General features: G+C 45.8%; 1 protein-coding gene across 1 annotated transcript in view; it reads left to right on the top strand.

Moving 5' to 3' along the window:
• The window catches only part of ttn.2 (titin, tandem duplicate 2), a 363,393-nt gene that overhangs the window by 260,059 nt on the left and 78,769 nt on the right, over positions 1–24,565 (top strand). The window contains exons 145-165 of the mRNA XM_036004140.1: positions 1,943–2,093; positions 2,508–2,789; positions 5,138–5,440; positions 7,661–7,966; positions 8,650–8,931; positions 9,489–9,676; positions 9,782–9,893; positions 10,050–10,191; positions 11,013–11,176; positions 11,329–11,480; positions 11,653–11,809; positions 12,396–12,677; positions 13,782–14,081; positions 15,246–15,539; positions 16,526–18,530; positions 19,057–19,744; positions 20,460–20,724; positions 21,693–22,019; positions 22,119–22,403; positions 22,944–23,243; positions 23,542–23,844. Of these exons, the coding sequence (XP_035860033.1) occupies positions 1,943–2,093; positions 2,508–2,789; positions 5,138–5,440; positions 7,661–7,966; positions 8,650–8,931; positions 9,489–9,676; positions 9,782–9,893; positions 10,050–10,191; positions 11,013–11,176; positions 11,329–11,480; positions 11,653–11,809; positions 12,396–12,677; positions 13,782–14,081; positions 15,246–15,539; positions 16,526–18,530; positions 19,057–19,744; positions 20,460–20,724; positions 21,693–22,019; positions 22,119–22,403; positions 22,944–23,243; positions 23,542–23,844 (7,288 nt within the window). The remainder of the gene's footprint in view (positions 1–1,942; positions 2,094–2,507; positions 2,790–5,137; positions 5,441–7,660; positions 7,967–8,649; positions 8,932–9,488; positions 9,677–9,781; positions 9,894–10,049; positions 10,192–11,012; positions 11,177–11,328; positions 11,481–11,652; positions 11,810–12,395; positions 12,678–13,781; positions 14,082–15,245; positions 15,540–16,525; positions 18,531–19,056; positions 19,745–20,459; positions 20,725–21,692; positions 22,020–22,118; positions 22,404–22,943; positions 23,244–23,541; positions 23,845–24,565) is intronic.

The following is a 24,565-nucleotide window of genomic DNA, read 5'->3' as shown; positions in this document are numbered from 1 at the left end:
CATATTCTACATTTCTGAGTTCAGGAGCTTCATAGTTTTTTTTATATTAGTGGTGTAACGCAGTCATTCCCAAACTGTGGTCCGTGAGGGTACTGCAGGTGGTCCGTGGAAAAGCAAAATAGAGTATAAAATAATAGTTTTTTAACCTTAATTTTACCAGGAAATTCCCATAAAAATTAAGAATATGTATATTGATACATTTAAATACAATTTAAATTTAAATTAAATTGTCAAGTTATTGTGTGATTACTAAAACAGGCTCGGTTTTGAAATTTGGACTATATCCCAGTATTAATCCCTTATTACTGTATAGATTTAATACTCCATTGCTATGGAAATAAGCCTGTTGTTCAAATTAACCTGATTATGCCCTCAGGCGCTGGAGTAAATAAATAAATTAAACATGTGGCAGTAAACCTTCTTTTTAACGTGCCTGTTGTACTGATGAGATGACCAGTTATAGTTTTAGTGCTAGTAGGCCTATTAAGATTGCAGATTAATTCAGGTAGGACTGTGTGTAGACATATTTTAATATGTGTATTATGAGGTGGTCCGTGAAAACTCTTGATTACAAAGAGTGGTCCACACACACAAAAAGTTTGAAAACCCCTGCTCTAGAGGACTGCATGGGGTACATGTCCCCCTAGGGGTACTTTGGAGGACTGCAGGGGGTACGTGTCCCCCTAGGGGTACTTTAGAGGACAGCAGGGGGTACGTGTCCCCCTAGGGGTACTCTGGAGGACTGCAGGGGGTACGTGTCTTCCTAGGGGTACTTTGGAGGACTGCAGGGGGTACGTGTCCCCCTAGGGGTACTTTAGAGGACTGCAGGGGGTACGTGTCCCCCTAGGGGTACTTTGGAGGACTGCAGGGGGTACGTGTCCCCCTAGGGGTACTTTAGAGGACTGCAGGGGGTACGTGTCCCCCTAGGGGTACTTTGGAGGACTGCAGGGGGTACGTGTCCCCCTAGGGGTACTCTGGAGGACTGCAGAGGGTACGTGTCCCCCTAGGGGTACTCTGGAGGACATTTTTTGCTAAATGTTTTTCAGTAACAAGGTTGTAGTTACTCAAACTGGCTTTTTTTCTCCAAGTTTGTCACTTTTTTCGAAGTTTTTGTCTCTGTTTTTGAAGTTTGTCCCCTTTTTTTGAAGGTTTTGTCGTTTGTTTTGACCTATTCTTGCCTTTCTTCCTTACTTTTTTCTACTGGCTTTTTTTCGTGTAACGGACCATAGTTGATGCATGGTCCGTACGTGGAACCGCTGATACTTAAAGTAGGCTGATAAATCTCTATGGAGAGTTGAACATTTTCTGTTCGGGGGCACGGTAAAACCCGGTGCTGATACGGCAGGTCAGGAGCTTCATAGTTTTTATTAGGGGTTCAAAGTAAAACTTTTTTTGGTGACGTTTTGTCACTTTTTTTCAAAAAATGTCGTCACTTTTTTTTCGATGTTTTTCCCGATGATTTTGTCACTTTTTTCAACTATTTGGTCACCTTTAAAAAAAAAAAAAAAAACGTTTTTGTAAATTCAAACACTATCAAATTGACTAAAACCCAAATTCAATGAAAGTAGTGAACTGATCATTTATTTTACTTGTGAAGAGTACTGGTTGTGTGGAACCATCCACGTTATGTTTTTGGACAATTTGTTTGAAAGAAAACCCAAATTTCCGATTTTAGAATTTTTTTGAAAATGGGTCAAATTTGACCCGAGTAAAAAGGGGGGGGGGGGTATTATCACCTGCTCTGCTCTCTGATGCTCCGAAACAGACGTGTTTTTTTGTGCTGATCCGAAAATTCCTCTGATCAGTGACTCCAAAACCGTGATCGGAACCGTGAGTTTGGTGATCCGTTGCAGCCCTAGTTGATATAATGTTCCTGTTTTAGGGATTGAGAGTTGCTGTTGTTGTTGCCTCTGGCTCTGATCTCCCTCTGGTCTCTCTCCAGGCGAAGGACACCGAGATCAGAGGAACCAAGTTCGTGGTGGCCGGTCTGAAGGAAGGCGGTCTGTACCGCTTCCGAGTCAAGGCGGTGAACGCCGCCGGAGTGGGAGAGCCGGGATTCGTGTCCGAGCTGATCGAGACCAAAGACAGAACAAGTAAGATCGCCTCGCGGTTCACTGTGGACACACATTACATTACATTACATTACATGTCATTTAGCTGACGCTTTTATCACACGCACGCGTAAAAGCGTGCGTGTGATAAAAGCGTCACACACAAAGCGTGTGTGTGTATGTGTGTGTGTGTGTGTGTGTGTGTATGTGTGTGTGCGTGTGTGTGCGTGCATGTGGGTGTGTGTGTGCGTGTGTGTGTGTGTGTGTGTGTGTGTGTGTGTGTGTGTGTGTGTGCGTGCAGGTGTGTGCGTGCGTGTGGGCGTGTGTGTGTGTGGGTGGGTGGGTGTGTGTGTGTGCGTGCGTGCATTTCACTAAGAGGAAACTCAATAAAAAGCAGTCGGTCCCCATGAACTGTACTAGTTTAATTAACACCAAACCCTCCCCCTCCTCTCCCAGTTCCTCCAGAGATGGACCTGGACGCCTCGGTGAAGGAGAAGATCGTGGTCCACGCCGGCGCCACCATCCGCATCATCGCCTACGTGTCGGGTAAACCCGCCCCGGAGATCACCTGGTGCCGCGACGACGCCGAGGTTCCCAAAGAGGCCGTGGTGGAGAAGACGGGCATCTCCAACTCGCTGGTCATCAAGAAATGCATACGCCAACACCAGGGCATCTACACGCTGAGCGCCAAGAACGAGGGCGGAGAGAGGAAGAAGGCCGTCATCGTGGAGGTCCTGGGTGAGTCAACGTGGCCCCAAAGATAGAGAGTTACAGTATGCCTGCAGTTTATGCACATAGATATACCCTAACACACACATATATGTACATATATTCAGACATTTCACATACTTAGACAGTCATTTGGGTATTCTTCTTCAACCTGGACCATATATTTCATTATGTTTTAACTAGGGCTGTCAAACGATTAATTTTTTTTAATCGTGATTAATTGCTGAAGTTCTATAGTTAATCGCGATTAATCGCATATTTTATCACATGATTAAAATTCTATTATTTTGCATTTCAGAACAGTTTTTAAGTCCATATTAACAACCGAAAGCAATTTTTACCAGTGGATCTTGATTGGGAATCAAATGAATGCAAAGAAAGTTACTTTATGAACTTGATTTTAAGATTTGTATTTGTTATTATTTATTTACTGTAAACAAAAGAAAAATGTGTGAATCTCATTATTGCACAATTCCTTCAAGTACCTAACTAAAAAACTAAAAATCCCTATCCTTACCAGAGTCAATATAGAGTTTAGTAACTCCTAAATAATGTTGATTCCTCACTGACGTCCAGTGATCACCGGTTAATGAGACAGCGTTTGCAGCACCTTGCAGCAGTTCCAGTGTGGCTGCTTTCTCCGTGTCATACAGGCTGTGTATCCGTGAAAACTACTGTCCCCCTCGACGGCAACGAGACAGGTCAATCGTAGTACGTCTTTAAGACCCGAGTCCTCTACGATGCTGACAGATTAACACGTTAACGCTGACAGCCCTAGTTTTAACCATTGTGTTGTCTTCCCGTCAACCATGAAATTTTCAACGATTTTTTCCCCCACTACCACCATTATATAAACCACTAATACCAACTTGTTCACACGAGTTTTACACTTATTCTTGGAATCCAATATAAAACTGATTAAAAAGACCCCAAATTCAATGAAAGTAGTCACAGGGTTAACAGCCGTATTCTACTATCCCTGTATGGATGTGATATGATTTATATCAGTGTTGTACTTGTGACTCAGGTTAAACCTTTTGTTTTCAACAATTCATGGTCAATAAACCTCATTTATATGAAATTATATCTAATTTTTGAGTTGATAAAAAGCAGAAATTATGATTTATTTTGACTAATAGTTAAAGGCATACTATGTAACTTTTCCCTCTTCGTTCCCCCTACAGGTTGTCTCATTGGAACTACAGCTCGCGCGGCTGTAGTTCCAATGAAACAACCTGTAGGGGGACCGAAAAGGGAAAAGTTACATAGTATGCCTTTAAGATCAGAGGATGTTGAGTGCATCACAGACTGGTTCATGTGAAAGTTTAGTCAGGATACTGTTTTGAAATCATTTAAACATTTCTATAAAATCCTATAATCATTTGTTTTACTTGTGGATAGGGTTGAATGAAACCATTCATGTTATTTTGGGGAAATTTGGTTGATGCAAACCCAAATTTCTGATATGGAAACTTTAAAAAGGGGTCAAATTTGACCCGAGGACAACAGGAGGGTTAATAGCCATATTCTACTATCCCTGTATGGATGTGATATGATTTATATCGTTGTACTCGTGGCTCAGGTTAAACCTTTTGTGAAACATGAACAAACACAAACAGTAAGCCCCATACAACTTTCTTTTATTGGAGGCTTTTCCGATACTGATATATGTATCGGACAGTGTTGTATAAAGTAATTGAAAGCAATACTTGAGTAAAAGTACAAGTATCTTACCAGAAAATGACTTTGGTAGAAGTCTCCTTTTCGTATATCACTTGAGTAAAAGTCTTAAAAGTATCTGATATTTACTGTACCTTGGTATCAAAAGTAATTTTCTGATAATAAATGTACGTAACTATTAGAAGTAAAAGTAAAGAAAAACTTTGATAATGAACTTTTTTGTGGCTTCCTTATAGCAAAGCATAATATTCAGGGTTTCCACACCTTCTTAAAACATCAAATTCAAAGTCTGACATCAACAAAGAGAAAAACAGAAACAGAATTTTAAGTTTTTGTTCACTCCAACGTACGAAAACATTTCTTGTAAGTAACGAGTAACGAAGACGCTGAGGGGAAATGTAGTGGAGTAGAAGTCAAAGTTTTCAATAATAGAAATAACGACTTAAAGTACAGATACGTGAAAATTCTACTTAAGTACAGTAACTAAGTATTTGTACTTTGTTACATTACAACACTGGTATCGGAACATCTCTAGTTAACACCAGATTATTTTTCAGCGCACACAGAAAAATAGAGAGCTAGGTGACCGTGAGGAGATATTGGATTAACATCACTTACTATACCTTTAATCTGAGGTTGTCTTAACGGGTCTCTGACTTTCCGTCCTGTCCGTCCAGATGTCCCCGGACCCGTCGGTCTTCCCTTCGCCGGCGAGAATCTGACCAACGACTCGTGCAAGCTGACCTGGTACTCCCCTGAGGACGACGGTGGCTCGGCCATCACCAACTACATCATCGAGAAGAGGGAGTCGGACCGCATGGGCTGGACTTCGGTGTCCTACACGGTGACGCGGAGGAACGCCGTGGTGCAGGGACTCCTCGAGGGCAAGGGCTATTTCTTCAGGATCGCAGCCGAGAATATCATCGGCATGGGACCATTCATCGAGACCGACAAAATGGTTCTGATCAAGGACCCCATCTGTGAGTCTGACACACAACAAACCTGAAACATCAAGAATAATACCCATCACACAGTCAGTGAAGAGCTGTGAAAATGTCCAGGAGTACTTTGTTTCTTTGTTCTGAGACTAGGGTTGGGTATCGTTGGGATTTTTACGATTCCGATGCCTAACCCATTCTTGAAAAACTGAAAAATGACATAAAGAAAGGCTCTTTTATAGAAGTGGTAGCCGTAATATGCTTTTACGCCCGTTACGCCCAGAGGTAAAATATGGCATTTTAAAAGTAGCCTACATTTACGGTAGCTAGCTAACGGTAGACTACAGAGAAAGGGGGATCTTTTTATGTCCGTTTCGGAGCGACATAGGGAAAATATTTCAGTCGACACATTAAGTGGAACCGAAATGAGGAACTGAAATTTGCATGGCCAAGAGCTACTTGCATTACATCGCTTACATTTATTTACCTAACACACATAAGCTGAATGAAGCTACTGTTTGCTGAAATTGCAATACCCAAAGCTTATGAAAAATCTTAACTTCATGTCAAGGTTCATGTCTATTTTACACTTCTTTTAGCCCACATAGTTATAGCTACATCACTGGAAATATTCCCATCAAAACTGAAAAATGACATCAAAGATGTAATATGTTTACTAGCGATCACGTGCAGTGAATGGTTAATATGCTTTTACATCTACATTTACAGTAGCTAGCTAACGGTAGACTACAGAGAAAGACACGTCCGTTTCGGAGCAACAGAGGGAAAATATTTCAGTTGACACTAAGTGGAACTGATATGAGGAACCGAAATTTGGGTTCTAATCTGGTCCGATTCCGACCGGTTGCGTAGGAACCATAGTGGAACCAGGTTTCGGTACCCAACCCTAGCTACTGGACACCTACTCACGAGCTACCGGTAGCTCAAGCGCTACTTGTTGGAGACCCCTGCTCTATATGGTTAGGCATAGTTTGGATTTTAACAATTCTGATTCCATTTCCGATTCTTCCTTTCGATTCTCATTCTTTGACGGGTGGAGTTGAAACGGGTCACATGCTTATTTCACAGATAAGAGGATCATGTCATTGTAAAATAAAGCCACGCTTTAGAGCGCTTCTTACTGTGCTCCATGGCTGCAACACAACAAGCGCCTAGAGGTACGCCGGCCGCTACGGAAACCCAAACTTGCACGTGTTAAATTTGGAACTGAGGATGGGATTCGAAACCTAATTTTTCCGGACGAACGTAATGTTAAAACTGATTCGTGTTTAAAAGAAATATCTGGGTTTCCCTACAGTCTCTCGGAGGTGAGAGACTAAACGTCTTTGAAGCAACTTTAACTAGTTTAAGTCCAGTTGCTCTTTATTTGAATCTTTCCCTGGATAACTATGACCGGGATGAGAAACTTTACAGACATGAAGTTAGATTAGTTTCTTCATCTGAAGCCTTAAAGGTCCCATGACATGGTGCTCTTTGGATGCTTTTATATAGGCCTTAGTGGTCCCCTAATACTGTATCTGAAGTCTCTTTTATATAGACCTTAGTGGTCCTCTAATACTGTATCTGAAGTCTCTTTTATATAGACCTTAGTGGTCCCCTAATACTGTATCTGAAGTCTCTTTATATAGACCTTAGTGGTCCCCTAATACTGTATCTGAAGTCTCTTTCCCGAAATTCAACCTTGGTGCAGAATTACAGCCACTAGAGCCAGTCCCACAATGAGCTTTACTTAGTATGTGCCATTTCTGTGTCTGTAGCTTTAAATACTATTGAAGAGGAGAGAGGAGGGGGGCAAGGTGGAGGGTGGGGGTGTGGCCTTGACCAACTGCCACTTTGCTTGTTTTCAAGCCATGATGTCTCTCTCTCTTTCTCATGGGCGGGCCAAAATCTCTGGGCGGGCAAAGCAGAGAAATGGGAGGTAACCTTTCCCCTTATGACGTCATAAAAGGAAGATTCCAGATCGGCCCATCTGAGCTTTTATTTTCTCAAAGGCAGAGCAGGATACCCAGGGCTCGGTTTACACCTATCACCATTTCTAGCCACTGGGGGACCATAGGCAGGCTGGGGGAATGCATAGTAATGGTAAAAAACCTCATAAAGTGACATTTTCATGCCATGGGACCTTTAAAAACCTTTGAATGTGATGTGAAACTAGTTTAGAATTAAAAAGTAACTACGTTCACAGAGGAAGCGTCCTTTAATACGCCTTCTCACATTTGTGTTTGTGTTTGCGTCCTCCAGCTGTCCCGGAGCGTCCAGAGGACCTGCACATCACCGCAGTTACCAAGGACTCGCTCTCGGTCGCCTGGAGACCCCCAAAGTACGACGGCGGCACCGAGGTGACGGAGTACGTCCTGGAGTCCCGCATGGTCGGCCGGGACATCTTCACACGCATCGGCGGAGACAGCAAGCTGATGGACATGAAGTTCACCCTGACGGGGCTGAAGGACGGCTCCAGCCACGAGTTCAGAGTGGCGGCCATCAACGCCGTGGGACAGGGCAAAGCGTCCTTCGCTACCAAACCCGTCCAGTGCAAAGACGAACTGGGTGAGTGGCGACACAACAATGGTATTAGATGAAATAAAAAACTAGAAATGCTCTGCTATAGAGCTCAACAGTGAGCGCCCACTTTTTTAACGCCTCTGGTTCCGGTGGCGATTTCCCCTGTTCGATATCGCCGTTTATGTTTCATTAAATGCTGATATAAAGATTTTTTGCCTGGAACCAAGCCGACCCGTAACTTAAAGGTGCTGTAGGTAGGATTGTGAAGAACTTCTCAGTCCCTCCCCCCCTTTCCACTAAAGCCCCAAACGGTCTCCTAAGCCCCTCCCCCCACGAGGGAGAATGAATGCGTGTGCATGAGCAGTGATTGACACGCAGTTAGATACTCCCCCTGGCCCTGATTGGTGCATCTGAACAGTTAGACACTCCCCCTGGCCCTGATTGGTGCATCTGAACAGGGAGCTGTGGATTTTTGCAAATCCCACTCCAGGCTGTAGGTGGAGCCAGAGGAGCTGGATTTATTTTTATGACCTGCTTCATGTAGTTCTACTGGAACATAGGGTCAGTTTCAGCAAATATGACAGAAAGTTAGTTTCATAAGTCTTACCTACTGCACCTTTAAGTTTCTTAAGTTTCTTAAGTTCTTCTTTGAATCGTTCTAAATAAAGATGAATAAATAAATAAACGATAACCTTTAAAACATTTTAACTCTCCGTGTCCCACCTCAGAACCCCCGACTCTGGACCTGGACTTCAGGGACAAGATGATGGTGAAAGTGGGAGACTCGTGCACGCTGTCGGGACGCTACGGTGGCAAACCGGCCCCGGCTATCGCCTGGACCAAGAACGACGAGGAGCTAAAGGTAGATGATGAGATCAGCTTCCACAGCACCGCTCGCCACCTCAGCCTCAACATCAGCAAGGCCAAGAGGGAGCACAGCGGCTGCTACTGCGTCAGCGTGGAGAACGCCGCCGGCGCTCGCACCGGAGTCTGCACTGTCACCGTGGTCGGTGAGTCGCTGCGCCAGCACGACGCTGACTCACAGCAGATATATACGCTGATTCACAGCAGATATACGCTGACTCACAGGCAGATATATACGCTGATTCACAGGCAGATATATACGCTGACTCACAGGCAGATATATACGCTGACTCACAGGCAGATATATACGCTGATTCACAGCAGACATATACGCTGATTCACAGCAGACATATACACTGATTCACAGCAGATATATACGCTGATTCACAGGCAGATATATACGCTGACTCACAGCAGACATATACGCTGACTCACAGCAGACATATACGCTGACTCACAGCAGACATATACGCTGATTCACAGCAGATATATACGCTGACTCACAGCAGACATATACGCTGATTCACAGCAGATATATGCTGATTCCCATGCAGGTTTTTAGTGTTTCAAAAATCATCACAAAGAAAGAAAGTTCAAACGATGGACAGAAAACAGAATCAGATTTTGAAACCCAACAGAAGTTGTTTTTATGAAACAAATGTGGAGAATAACGTGTCTGAATGCTCCTCCCCCCCCCTGCCAGACCGTCCCCAGCCTCCGCTGGGCCCCGTGGTCTTCAACGAGATCTACAGCAACTACATGGTGATCTCCTGGAACCCCCCCAAGGACGACGGAGGCTGCGCTGTTTCCAACTACATCATAGAGAAGAGGGACACCAACAGAGACCTGTGGATGCCCGTCACCTCGTCCTGCACCAGGACGACCTGCAGGGTGGGCACATCAGCGCCGAAACACTGACACACAGGGAATATCAGGCTTTATCCTGTAAATGTACTTCCATTGATCCACACTAACGCCTCCCACTGTCTGTTTCAGGTGCCGAAGCTGATCGAGGGTCGTGATTACATCATCAGGATCATGGCTCAGAACATCTACGGCATCAGCGAGCCCCTGCTGTCCGCAGAGAACAAGGCCAGAGACATCTTCAGTAAGTCCTGACACACAGACCTTCAACAGGAATCATTCAGAGCTGTTCCCACGTAGACGGACACAGTCCTGCAGAGGAATCCATCTGGGAGTGTTGGGTAGTAGATGGGAGATGTGTCTGATCAGTGGGGATATGTTCGTTTGTTTCCCTTCGCAGAGGTGCCCGACGCTCCCAAACAGCCCATAGTGAAGGAGGTCTTCCACGACTCAGCCCTCGTCAGCTGGGAACCGCCTGCGGGTGACGGAGGAAAACCAATCTCTGGCTACATCGTGGAGAGGAAGGAGACCATGGCCAACAGGTACACAAACACACACAGCACCATCAAATCTCAGTTTTAGTCTCTCTTGCATCTTAAATGTCTACAAAGATGGGGCGATGGCGTCACACCATCCTCCCACACCGTTTGTGACTAAAATGCCAATCCACTTGTTGTGCTAAACTCAGCACGTTGTTGCTTACCTTGTACGGCTAATATATATAGGGTTGGGTATCTTTGGATTTTCACGATTCCGATGCCGAACCAGTACTTTTAAAACGATTCCGATTCCTAAACCGATTCTTGAAATACTGAAAAATGACATCAGTGTTTTTTTTACTGAAAATGATTTAAATTTTTACAATATATTAACGTTTTAAAGTACTTAAATATATAATAAGTAAACCTAAGTCACATAACAGTGAATGGTTAATATGCTTTTATGTCCGTTTTGGTGAGCCCAGAGGAGAATATGGCATTTTAAAAGTAGCCTACATTTACGGTAGCTAGCTAACGGTGGACTACAGAGAAAGTGTGATATTTTTACGTCCGTTTCGGAGCGACAGAGGGAAAATATTTCAGTTGACACCAAAATGAGGAACCGAAATTTGCCTTCTAATCTGGTTCGATTCTTACCGGTTTGCGTAGGAACCGGTTCCATAGTGGAACTGGATTTCGGTACCGAACCCTACTAATATTAGTATCCGAGCGAACTTGGCTTGTGAACTTTTGGTTCCACATTACCAGCATCAATCTACACACAAAATAAAAAATGCTTAATCGCCAACTAGAAAGCATTATTGCCGATCTCCAGATTACGTATTTTTACTCCACTAATTAGCTATTGATGTTTCTGCTTCCAGGTGGGTTCGCTGCAACACGGAGAGAATCTATCCGAAGGCAGAGTACTGTGTGACGGAGCTGCTGCAGGGCTGCGAGTACGAGTTCAGAGTCAGCGCTGAGAATGTGGTGGGAGCCGGTGACCCAAGCCCACCGTCCAAACCCGTCTTTGCCAAAGATCCCATCGGTAAGTCTTCCACCTCTCACAGCAACACTACTGTGTGTACACTAGGGGTTTATTATTTAGGGGATATTATTTATATAATAATCGATCCAGATCGATGTATCGTTACACCCCTGCCACTCATGACATGAATCCCTCCCTGTCCTTCGCCACAGTGAAACCCAGTCCACCGGTGAACTTCATGGCCGTCGACTTCACCAATGAGTCGGTGACTCTGACCTGGCAGCCGCCCGCCGACAGCGGCAGAGGAAAGATCTTCGGATACCTGCTGGAGTTCCAGAAGTCTGGAGAGGAGGAATGGAGCAAGGTGAGGCGGTTATCCAAGTACCATGAAATATGCGGCCCCGTTTGACTTTAATTACCTTTGCACTGCATCTTCTTAATCTCTATTGAAATACAATTTTATATATGAAGTGCTGGAAGTTAGTGAGAATGCAGCTTTAAGGAGTACTGAACTCTTGTCCTGCTGCTGTCCTCAGGTGAACCAGACTCCCGACTCCTGCCAGGAGACCAAGTTTAAGGTGATCGGCCTGGAGAACGGCGCTCTGTACCGCTTCAGAGTCATGGCGGTCAACGCAGCCGGAGAATCCGACCCGGCCAACGTCAAGGAGCCAATCAAAGTGCAGGACAGACTCGGTGAGTTGTCGTTACTTAGGTTCAGTTTTATCTGAACTACTTTGTAATTCAAGTCAAGTCAACTTTGTCAATTCTCTCAAACTATGTGCCAGACAAACAGAGGAATCAAAAATCTATGTACATCAAATACTGTACTGTATGTACATTGTTTCGAAACCCATACCAGAATCGGAAATGCCTCCAATACTGTCTAAAATGCTTTGATTGGTATCAGGAATACGCAAGTCTGATACCACGTAATTTAGCCTAAAAAACTACTTTAAAGTAGTTTATTTATTCGTTCGATAAAACACGACAAAGTTTTCCTCATAGCTTTAAAAATCTGTTTTCTTTATAAACACTTATAGTAGGTATAAGTACGTTGTACAAATAAAATATCTTTTTTGACTTTTTTGTTGCTTTTTTAAAAATACATGCAGACATGTCCCGGGACCTCCCTAGATAGTCAGAGATCATAACCCCCCCCCAATGTTGAACCCAAAGTTCTGCCCTTGGTGCTGTGTGTCTTATATTTGCTGCTGTAGCACACAGAATTTGGGATCTAAATAAGTCTAATCTAATCATGTCCTTCTTCTCGCCCTCTCAGAGCCCCCAGAGCTGATTCTGGATGCTGGGATGACCCGCGAGGTGAAGGCCATGGCCGGCACTCACATCGTCCTGATGGCCGCCATCAAAGGCGTCCCGTTCCCCACCGTCACCTGGCAGAAGAACGAGGCCGAGGTGCCCACCCGCGCCGACATCGACACCAACCAGGAAGGCACCAAGCTGGAGATGAGGTTCTGTACCCGCGAAGACTGCGGAGACTACACCCTGACCGTGGAGAACCCTGCCGGGTCCAAGACCGTCACCTGCACCGTGCTGGTCTTCGGTAAGAATCCCACAAACCTTTTTTTTAGCCTGAATACATGAGTGGGATTCAGGGGGAATGAGAGGGGGAAACGCCAGAGCAGGGGGAATGAGAGGGGGAAACACCAGAGCAGGGGGAATGAGAGGGGGGAACACCAGAGGAGGGGGAATGAGAGGGGGAAACACCAGAGGAGGGGGAATGAGAGGGGGAAACGGGGGAATGAGAGGGGGAAACGCCAGAGGAGGGGGAATGAGAGGGGGAAACGGGGGAATGAGAGGGGGAAACGCCAGAGGAGGGGGAATGAGAGGGGGAAACGCCAGAGCAGGGGGAATGAGAGGGGGAAACGCCAGAGCAGGGGGAATGAGAGGGGGAAACACCAGAGCAGGGGGAATGAGAGGGGAAACACCAGAGCAGGGGGAATGAGAGGGGGAAACGCCAGAGCAGGTGGAATGAGAGGGGGAAACGCCAGAGCGGGAAAAGTCAGAGCAGGGGGAATGACGGAGAAACGACAGAGCAGGGGGAATGAGAGGGGGAAACACCAGAGGAGAGGGAATGAGAGGGGGAAACGGGGGAATGAGAGGGGGAAACGCCAGAGCAGGGGGAATGAGAGGGGGAAACGCCAGAGCAGGGGGAATGAGAGGGGGAAACGCCAGAGCAGGAGGAATGAGAGGGGGAAACGCCAGAGCAGGGGGAATGAGAGGGGGAAACACCAGAGCAGGGGGAATGAGAGGGGAAACACCATAGCAGGGGGAATGAGAGGGGAAACACCAGAGCAGGGGGAATGAGAGGGGGAAACACCAGAGCAGGAGGAATGAGAGGGGAAACACCAGAGCAGGGGGAATGAGAGGGGAAACACCAGAGCAGGGGGAATGAGAGGGGGAAACGCCAGAGCAGGTGGAATGAGAGGGGGAAACGCCAGAGCGGGAAAAGTCAGAGCAGGGGGAATGACGGAGAAACGACAGAGCAGGGGGAATGAGAGGGGGAAACATAGCAGCAGATATTACTTTTTAAACCAAAACGTAGCAATGTAAATGTAAATATAGCCTTAATTAATTCCATTAAGTATCTGTCCTTAATGAAAAGTCACTATTGAGTTTTGTGACATTCTTTATATGTTTTCCTCAGACAAACCCGGTCCCATCCAGCACCTCAGGGTGACAGACATCAGGAGCGACTCTGCGTACATGTCCTGGAAGGATCCGGAGGACAGCGGCGGCGTTCGCATCACTAACTTCGTGGTGGAGAAGAAAGACACGGCGTCCACTCAGTGGGTCCCTATCTGCTCCACGTCCAAGAAGCGCAGCATGATGCTGAAGCACCTGATCGAGGGAACGTCCTACATGTTCCGAGTCGCTGCCGAGAACCAATACGGACGCAGCGAATACGTCAGCACGCCCAAGTCCATCAAGGCCATGAACCCACTCTGTGAGTAACAACAGGCTGAACACGGGATCAGCACATACATAGATGGGTAGATCCCAGAGTGTTTTAAAATAAAATAAATACAACAAAAATACTCAAAGTTAATACTTCAACTATTGTATCATTTTCAAGGGGGTGCAGAACAAAATGGACAATGTTTTAGTACATACAATACCCTAACCCTAACCATAACCATAACACCAGATACTGACTGGTTCACGGACCTCCCCCGGACCCCCCCAGTACAGTAAAACTGCACATTTTAGAGTGGCCTTTTATTGTGGCCAGACTAAGGCACACCTGTGCAATAATCCTGCTGTCTAATCAGCATCTTGATATGCCACACCTGTGAGGTGGATGGATTATCTCGGAAAAGGAGAAGTGCTCACTAACACAGATTTAGACAGATTTGTGAACAATATTTGAGAGAAATCGGCCTTTAGTGTACGTAGAAATAGTCTTAGATCTTTGAGTTCAGCTCATGAAAAATGGGGGAAAAACCAAAAGGGTTGCGTTTATAGTTTTATTCAGTATATTATTGGGGTTACCACTGGGTAAAAGCATTTTCAGATTTCCACACAAAGTCTAGATTTTTGTGCCAACATAGCCCTACGCTCATTTCACACTCAATTGATTTTGTCGACTATTCGATAAATTAGCTGAAATGACAGCGTACATACATTTTATGTAGTTACATACATTTCAATAGAATCATTTTTATAATAATCAGTTTTTGTTTCAATATTTGGTTACACTTTACTTGAAGGTATCTACATAAGAGTGACATGACACTGTCATGAACGTCATAAACATTATAAACAAGTCATAAACGTTTATGACATAATGCTTCTTTTAGTAAGTGTCATTCGGTTTTTTGTCATGACAAGTCATGGTTAGGGTTAGGTTTGGGTTAAAACGCATTTTAGGTGGCCGGGTTGGTTCAGTGGGTAGAGCAGGCGCACATATACTGAGAGGTTTATGCCTTTATGCCTAGAGGAAGTGATATCTGCGTAGGTGATGTTGCAGGGTAATCTGACTGGAGGAATTTTGTAGAAAGAAGTTCCCTTAACCGACATTCCCACAGCAGGGAGCATTGAGAACTGTTTATGTACACTGTGGATCGGAACACAGCCTAAATATCTTTTCTTTCATCTTACATCCCTGCAGTCCCTCCCGGTCCTCCCAAAGATCTGCACCACGACGACGTGGACAAGACCGAGGTGTGGTTGGTCTGGAACTGGCCCGACCGCAACGGGGGAAGTGACATCACAGGCTTCCTGGTGGAGTATCAGGAAGAGGGAGAGAAGGACTGGGACGAGTGGAAGACCGTCAGCATCCCTGAGACTCATGTGACCGGCCTGGAGGAAGGAAAGACCTACCGTTTCAGAGTGAGGGCGGAGAACGCCATCGGCCTCAGCAGACCCGACACCACTGTGCCAATCCTCTGCCAGGAAAAACTGGGTGAGATAACGGACAAAACCACAGAACTCTATATCACCTCGATCAGGAAGATTTTAGGCTGGGTCATGTTTGATTAATTTATAAATGTAGAATTTCTCTGATTTTATTCTCAGTTGAAATTAGAGGTTCACCAATACTTTCTGAACTTCAATATTGGTGCAGATGTAGCTTTTGTTATTAGGGATGGGTATCATTAGGATTTTATCCATACTGATATTAATATAATATAATGAGGGAGGAGTCTGGTCTTACAACTCTAAGCAATACAAAAATAGTTTAATCTGGTGGTCAGAAAAGCTCACATTAAGTTCTACGTTTGTGAGCATGGACCACTTCAACTTGTCGCTAACGTCGGGGCTAATCCCCTTCACTTTGATCAGCAAGTAGAACTTAGCCTGGGTCTTGAGGAGTTGTTGCATTTATTCACCGACGAATAACCCAAACTGTACAGACACTGCACTGCTAAGTTCACAGCTAACTGCTAACGTCATACTCACTGTCACACACACATACACACTCTGTTTTTCTTTTTCTCTCTACTGCTCACTGGCTTACATTATACACACATGTGCGCTGAGTGATTCCTCAGAGTAAGCTACTTATTGTTGAATGTAAGTGTAACACATTTTAGTTCAAACATCATTCCACGGTGCTTAGACCCGGCGGGCACCCAGATGGCGTTACATAAAACTCGCAGTATCGTTTGTCCAGGCACTTATTGATAATTTGGTACTGACCAGTCCGGAACCGGTGCCAGTTTAGTACTGGTTCTTGATACCCATTCCTACTTGTTATAGTCCACATCAGAAAACTAGTATGACTTAAATTGGTATTTGGCATCAGCCAGTCCACTTAATGTTGGTGCTCTTGGCAAAGAAATGTCATTGGTGCAATTCTATTAGGTAAACTGTTGGTCAGTTGACCTTAATAATTTCAGTGTTTTTGAACATAGTGTGGGTTAACCTCCTCTGTCTGCGTGTCCACAGTGCCTCCCATTCTGGAGGTTGATGCTAAGCTAATTGAAGGCATCATCGTGAAGGCCGGCACCACCATCAGGCTGCCAGCGATCATGAGAGGAATCCCTGTACCAACTGCCAAGTGGTGCATCGAAGGAGAGGAGCTCACCAGCCAGGGTAACGTCAAGATCGACACAGACAACTTCTCCACCGTGCTCAGCATTAACGAGTGCACCAGGAACCACACCGGCACCTACCTGCTCACCGTGTCCAACCCCGCCGGAACCAAGACTGGGGCCTTGAACGTCACTGTCCTGGATGTTCCCGCCGCTCCCATCGGACCTGTCAACATCCTGGAGGTCACTCCGGACTCCATGATGATTGAATGGCGTCCTCCCAAGGATGATGGCGGCAGCGCTGTCACCAACTACATTGTGGAGAAGCGAGAGTCCAACAAGGAGACCTGGGGCGGCGTAAGCTCTGGCAGCCTTGCCACCAAGCTCAACATCACCCGCCTGCAGAAAGGAGTGGAGTATGTGGTTCGCATTCGTGCCGAAAACAAAATGGGCATCGGCGCTCCTCTGGAGAGCAAGCCAACTGTCGCTGAGCACACCTTCATGCCACCCAGTCCGCCCGGTAAGCCACAGCCCTCTGACATCTCAGAGGATTCTGTTACAATCGGCTGGACCATGCCAATGGCTGACGGCGGCAGCCAGATCTCGGGCTACCTCATTGAGCGCAGACACAAGGGAGGAAAATGGATCCGTGTCAACAAGACACCCTGCCCGGACCTGAGGTACAAAGTCCAGGGTCTGTTTGAGGGCAATGAGTATGAGTTCAGAGTGTTTGCTGAGAATAGCGCCGGCTACAGTGGCCCCTCTCCCAGCTCTGACCCATGCAAGCCCTGCAGGCCCATCACCGTCCCGAGCCCCCCTGTCAACCCCAGAGTTAAAGATTACAGCAAGACCACAGCTGATTTGGTGTGGACCAAACCCAACAAAGACGGAGGTAGCCCCATCCTGGGCTACACCGTGGAAATGAAGAAAGCCGATACTGAAGAATGGAAAAAGGTGAACATGGATGACTTTATCAAGCAGTGTGCCTACAGGGTGAAGGGTCTGGAGGAGGGCGTGACTTACAGATTCAGAGTCAACGCCTCGAACATGATCGGAGATGGAGAGTTCAGAGAAATCCCAGAGTCTGTCACCGCTCAGGATATCCTGATCCCTCCGGAGATCGAGATGGACGCCACCTGCCGCGAGCACGTCACTGTGCGCGTCGGACACAACATCAACATCATTGGCTACATCAAGGCCCGTCCGGACGCAGAAGTGCTCTGGTCAAAGGAGGAGACCGTTCTGGAGAACAGCAAACGTGTCACCATCGTTCAGAACCTCCCTATGGTCCACCTGAGGATCAAGGAAGCCACGAGAGCCGACCATGGCAAATACATTCTGAAGGCTTCTAACGTGGGCGGCGAGGCATCTTGCACCATCACGGTCAACGTGCTGGACAGACCGAGCCACTGCCAGAACCTGCACACGACCTACGCCACCAAAGACTCGTGTATGATCAACTGGGAGGCCCCCAAGGACAACGGTGGATCAGAGATCACCAACTACATCGTGGAGTGCCGTGAGCCCAGCATTAGCATGTGGTCCATGATCTCCTCCAACTGCACCAACCGCAAGATCAAGTCCAAGATGATGGAGGGCCACCAGTACCTGTTCCGTGTCTGTGCTGTGAACAAGGTGGGCCCAGGACCCTGTGTGGAAACCAAAACCCCTCTGCTGGCCATTGATCCCATTGAGAAGCCCGGCGAGCCTGAGAACTTCAGAGCCACCGACATCGGTAAGAACTACGTCTGTCTGAGATGGAGGAAGCCAGACTACGATGGCGGCAGCCCCAACATCTCCTACAACCTGGAGTGCATAGCTAAGGACGCTGAAGAGTGGGTGAAACTCAACACCGGCGTTCTCACAGACACCTTCTTCCTGGCGGACAAGTGCGCAGAGAACCACACGTACACCTTCAGGTAGGCTACTGCCATCTTACTTTGAACAACCTCTCTTGAATGGATTCCGCTAGTGCTGCGAAGATTAATCGATCAGTTGTCAACTATTAAATTAATTGGCAACTATTTTGAGAATTAATCGGTTTGAGTCATTTTGCAAGAAAGAAAAAGTTCTCTTAATTTAAATTTTTTATCGATTAATGTGTGGATTATTTTCTGGATGAATGGATTAGTTGTTTGGTCTATAAAATGTCAGAAAATGGTTCTCAAGATCTAATGTAAATTTATTTCTAATAATTCTTCGAACAATTACATTACAATTTCATTCCCACTGCCATAAACATCTTAAATAAAAAGTAATGACCCACACGAACACTATGCCACTTTGCACGCATATTTTGTAATTTTTATAATTAAATAATATTTATAATTGTTTTTATAAGCTGTTGTGTGTTGTGAGTTTGTTTTTGCACTATGTTGAGACCATGTCTAAGACGATTTTATGTCAAAGTTCTCTGAATCTGAATTCTTACCATTTGTTATCCAGGGTGCAGACCGTTAATGAAGGAGGTGAGAGTGCTTGGGTAAAACTCGCCGATATTTTGGTGAGGGAGGAGATCCAGAAGCCCGTCATTGACCTGAAGCTGGCCGGAACTATGACAGTGAAGGCCGGAGAGTCGGTGAGGTTGGAGGCCGGCCTGAGAGGAAAGCCCCAGCCCGAGGTCAAATGGCTGAAAGACAAGGCTGTCGGAGACAACCCAAGAATCAGCTATGAGACCGGCCCCGACTACTCCAAGTTCCTACTGACCAAGTCCAAACGCACTGACACTGGAAAGTATGTCATCACTGCCACCAACTCGGCTGGCACCTTCACGGCGTACGCCAACATTAACGTCCTCGACGTCCCCGGCGCAGTGAGGAACCTCCGGATCACTGGCCTCGGAGCCGACAAGTGCAGAGTAGTGTGGGATCCTCCAGAGGATGACGGAGGTTGTGAGGTGGACAGCTACATCCTGGAGAAATGCGAGACCAGGAGGATGGTCTGGTCCACGTACTCGGACTCTGTGGTCACGCCGTACTGCAACGTCACGCGTCTGGTGGAGAACAACGAGTACATCTTCAGAGTGAGGGCAGAGAACAAGATGGGAACCGGCCCCGCCATGGAGAGCAAGCCGGTCACTGTCAGGACGCAGTTCAACAAACCTGGACCCCCTGAAGCCCCTGATGTCACCAAGGTAAGTAAAAGACATCCTGTATTATATAGACTGAATCACAGTGACTTTGCACTACCACAAAAATCACCTCTGGGTGAAGATATGTGAAATCGCCAAACTTGTTTCTTTCTGTGGTCATTTTCAGCCGTAACTGTAACGTTTAAAGATATAGAGTTAAACACAGAGTTCCGACATATCCCCGTTAAAATTTTCCTACTTTTTTTTTTTTACAAGATTTTACAACATTTTTCCGACATTTTCTAAAGTTTTCTCGCTTTTTTCCCTGTGATATTCCAACTTTTTCTAAAGTTTTTACGACTAGTTTTCCTGTAATATTCTATAATATTATATTAATATTCCTGTATATTTGTAATATATATATATATTAAAATGTGCTTATCTTCTGTCCTGTGTTGCTTTGCTAGCGTCTTTGATAAACCAAATCTAGAGTTAGGAACAGCAACATGTCACCGCCGGTCGGACTGACTGCTAGTTTGGATGGTGTTATTTTCTTTAGTCTGTGGTGCAACAGGTAAACTAGCTCCCCAAGCTAACGTTAGTCAAAGTGTTGACATACGAAAGCATCAAACATGCATTTTACATGGAGATGAGAGTAGATCCAGATGTCCAGATTTCCCTCTGAAAATAGGTTCACATAAAAAACTTTTCAGCCTCTTATCTGCCTTGATAACCAGTATTTTCTGTTTCTCACACTGTGAATACCTTTGTGATGCAGGTGAGTAAAGATGAGATGACCGTCGTCTGGGCTCCTCCTGAGAACGATGGAGGAAAGTCCATCACCGGCTACATCCTGGAGAGGAAAGAGAAGAGAGCAGTGCGCTGGGTGCCGTGCACCAAGAGCCCCATCTCAGAGAGACGCATGAAAGTCACCAACCTGATTCCCAACCATGAGTACCAGTTCAGGGTGAAGGCCGAGAACGAGGTCGGCCTGGGAGAACCCAGCAAACCCTGTAGACCCGTTGCAGCCAAAGATCCCATCGGTGAGTTTGCAATAGCTGTCACAGTTTAGTTTACATCTTAAATAAAAATATTCTGAAGATTTGTGCTCAGGCCAGAATACATGTAAACCACAGGAAGCTTTAAGGTTAATTTTGTTTTCAACAATGTGTCTCACAACATTATGGGATGGATCCCTACAGAGATAGACCTTTTAGTTAAAGAGTAAGATCCTTTTAGTTTAACATGAAACAGCCCCGAAATCACCATCACCAAACTACACCAGACTCCATGTAAATAATCAGGACTTTTAGCGTGTATAGAGCCAGCATATTTCCACCAGACTCCATGTAAATGATCAGGACTTTTAGCGTGTATAGAGCCAGCATATTTCCACCAGACTCCATGTAAATGATCAGGACTTTTAGTGTGTATAGAGCCAGCATATTTCCACCAGACTCCATGTAAATAATCAGGACTTTTAGCGTGTATAGAGCCAGCATATTTCAACATGTAAATGGGTGAATTAAGGGTTTATTTCAACCAAACCAGATGTCCACTTTGAATGAAGTGTGTTTTACGATGATAAGTCCTGATTATTTACATGGAGTCTGGTGGAGTTTGGTGATGGTGATTTCAGGGCTGTTTCATGTTAAACTAAAATGATCTTACACTTTAACAAAAAGGTCTATCTCTGTAGGGATCCTTTCATAATGTTGTCAGACACTTAGAATAATAATCTGAGCCTGTCAGCGGCAACAATTTTGAGGACGCAAACAGACGGTGCGCAATTGCCCATTAATGTTACATTGCAGCTTGTTTTGTCTCGCTTAATACTGGACTTATTTGAAGATTATTATTCTCATCAGTCACTTAGACACATAAATATGGGAAAATAGGGTCCAGGTTGAAATAAAACAAAGCTACCCTTTAAGATGTCAGAGATAAACTTATAAGGACTCTCCCCTGTGTCTTCTGCTGTTTAAATATTTGTATTTGTCTGTACCTACAGAGCCCCCCGGCCCCCCTGCATGCCTCAAGGTAGGCGACAGCACCAAGACCTCTATCACCCTGTCCTGGGCTAAACCTGTGTACGACGGCGGTGCCCCGATCATCAACTACAGCCTGGACATGAGGCTGAAAAGCGAGGCAGACCCTGAGAAGCCCTCAGAGGGCTGGAAGAGAATCGACACCCATGGCCCGTTGGTGCACACAGAGTTCACCATCGGCCAGCTGGATGAGAAGCAGGAGTACGAATTCAAGGTCTCCGCCCAAAACCAGATGGGCTGGGGACGTCACGCCTACTTGAAGGAGGCCGTCTCCCCCAAGGAGATCCTGGGTAAGAATTAATGTTTACTGAAGCCAAAAGTAATCAACCATTGATGAATGTTAACAGCACTCTAATGATCTCAACATCAATGTGTTTCTTTGGCAACAGAGGCTCCAGAGATCGACCTGGACGCCAGTCTGAGGAAAGGCCTGTCTGTTCGGGCCGGCTGTCCAATCAGGCTCTTCGCTGTGATCAGAGGAAGGCCCGCCCCCAAGGTTACCTGGAAGCGCCTGGGCGTGGACAACGTGATCCGCCGTGGTCACGTGGACCAGGTTGACACCATGTCCTTCCTGGTCATCCCCGAGAGCACCAGAGAGGATTCTGGGAGATACTCGCTGACTCTCTCCAATTCAGCTGGAGAGAAAGCCGTGTATGTCCGTGTCAAAGTCCTTGGTAAGTAACAGAATAATAATCTAAAAACGCTATAAACTTAAAAATGTTACAGCACACAGTCTCTAATCGTCTTGGGCGGTGCTAAGCTCCGGACGCAGTGACGGTGGCTCTGCTAAATAGTCTCGGGAAGGAACTTGTTTTGGTGGAACATTTGCACCCCGCAAAAGAAAACGCCACATACAATATTAAATGAAGTTAACTGTTGACACAATCCAGTAACGTGAGCTATTTAAATTAGCTGATGGAGAGAGGAAAGAGAGAGGAAATGACCTAAACATATTCTTTATAAATCTTTACAATCATTCCCTGAAAAAAACAAGCATGGCTGTCTTGTTGCACCATCCAAATCATCTTCAAAACTCGAAATTTTCAGCGTGTAGCTTGCTAGCTCGAAGGTTGTTGTTTTCCGTAGTGAAGGGATTTTGAGAACGAAGACCCACAGTGAGTGGAAGCCTTCATCCTGAAAAAGGAACTTCTTAATCCAGACTACTGGTAAGGAAACTGTATGACCAAAGGCATTCTTAAATTCCTCCTCTGCAGATACTCCTGGTCCTGTCGGCGACCTGCAGGCATGCAACATCACCAAGACAAACGCTCAGCTGTCCTGGCTACCGCCAGATAACGATGGTGGCAGCCCCATCCTTAACTACATCGTGGAGAAACGCGAGGTGGACAGGAAGACCTGGAACAAGTGCATCGAGGACCTGAGGAAGACCAGCTTCCATGTGACCAACATGACACCTGGCATCGAGTACTACTTCAGAGTCACGGCCTGCAACAAGTATGGCATTGGAGTTCCTCAGGACTCGCCCAAGTCCTACTTGGCTGTCGACCCCATCAGTGAGTGTCACCACAGACTGTGAATAAAGTTTGGCTTGTCAAACTAGGGCTGCACGATATGAGGAAAATATGCGGTAAAGTTGTTAAATACATCCAAAATAACTTGCAATAAATAAACAGATATTAAAGTGTTTTCAGTTCTGCTGCTTTCAGTATTCTTCTAAAATACAACAAACGGTTTGTTCAATTAAAACAAATGTAAGGAAATCGTCTGATATTGTCATATTGTGCAGCTCTCTGTCAAACCCTTGTGATCCTTGTTTTATTCTTCCTAACACGTGCTGTGTGTTGCTTTCAGGCGAGCCGGACCCCCCGAAGAAGATGGACGTGCTGGACATTACCAAGAACAGCGCCACCCTGGGCTGGCTGAAGCCGCTCAGAGACGGAGGAGCCAAGATCAACGGCTATGTGGTGGACTACCAGCCTGAGGGCGCGCCTGAGGACAAGTGGACGCCTTACTCTGTGGTCAAAGACCTGACCATCGTGGTGGTCGGTCTCAAGGAAGGAACCAAGTACAAGTTCAGAGTGGCAGCCAGGAACTCTGTGGGAGTCAGCCTGGCCCGAGAGGCAGAGGGAGTGTTCGAGGTCAAGGAGCAGCTCAGTGAGTACACCTGCCAAAAATCTACCTCAGACCAGGGTCCAAAATTAGCACCATTTACTAGCCAAACGCTGGTAAAATATGCAAGTGGCTGGTAGATTTGCTTCACTCTCCAGCCGGAAAACAATGGTTATCTATTGAGTGGCGGGTAAAATTTGAACACTCATTAGCCATTTTAATTTAATTTATATTCTTTATTGATCCCCAATGGGGAACTTACAATTTACATTCTGTTGTTATTAAACATTACACACAGGCCTGAAATACACTTACACGTTCAGGTCCTTTACATGTACTAATGGAGAGATGTCAGAGTGAGTGGGCTGGGAATGCTGAACAGGCGCCCTGAGCGGTTGGGGGGTTTGGCAGTGCCCAGGAGGTGAACTGGCATCTCTCCAGCTACCAGTCCACACTCCGTACTTCGGTCCGTATGGGGACTTGAACCAGCAACCCAACTCCCTACAGACTGAGCTACTGCCACCCCCTAGAGCTACTGCCACCCCCGAACTACTGCATAAAAGTTTATTTTGGACTCTGCCGAATGCTGAATGATAATCACTGAAGTATGCTTATATACTTTATAGCAAGAACAATTTAAAGGAGACCTATTATATTCCATTTTCAGGTTCATACTTGTATTTTGTGTTTCTACTAGAACATGTTTACATGCTTTATTGTTCAAAAATCACTTTATCTTTCTCATACTGCCCATGGCTGCTGCTCC

Source organism: Sander lucioperca, chromosome 8 (genome assembly GCF_008315115.2).
Source record: "Sander lucioperca isolate FBNREF2018 chromosome 8, SLUC_FBN_1.2, whole genome shotgun sequence".
Taxonomy (NCBI): domain Eukaryota; kingdom Metazoa; phylum Chordata; class Actinopteri; order Perciformes; family Percidae; genus Sander; species Sander lucioperca.
The sequence above is the reverse complement of the archived record's forward strand: the minus strand, read 5'-3'. Positions and strand labels throughout refer to the sequence as shown.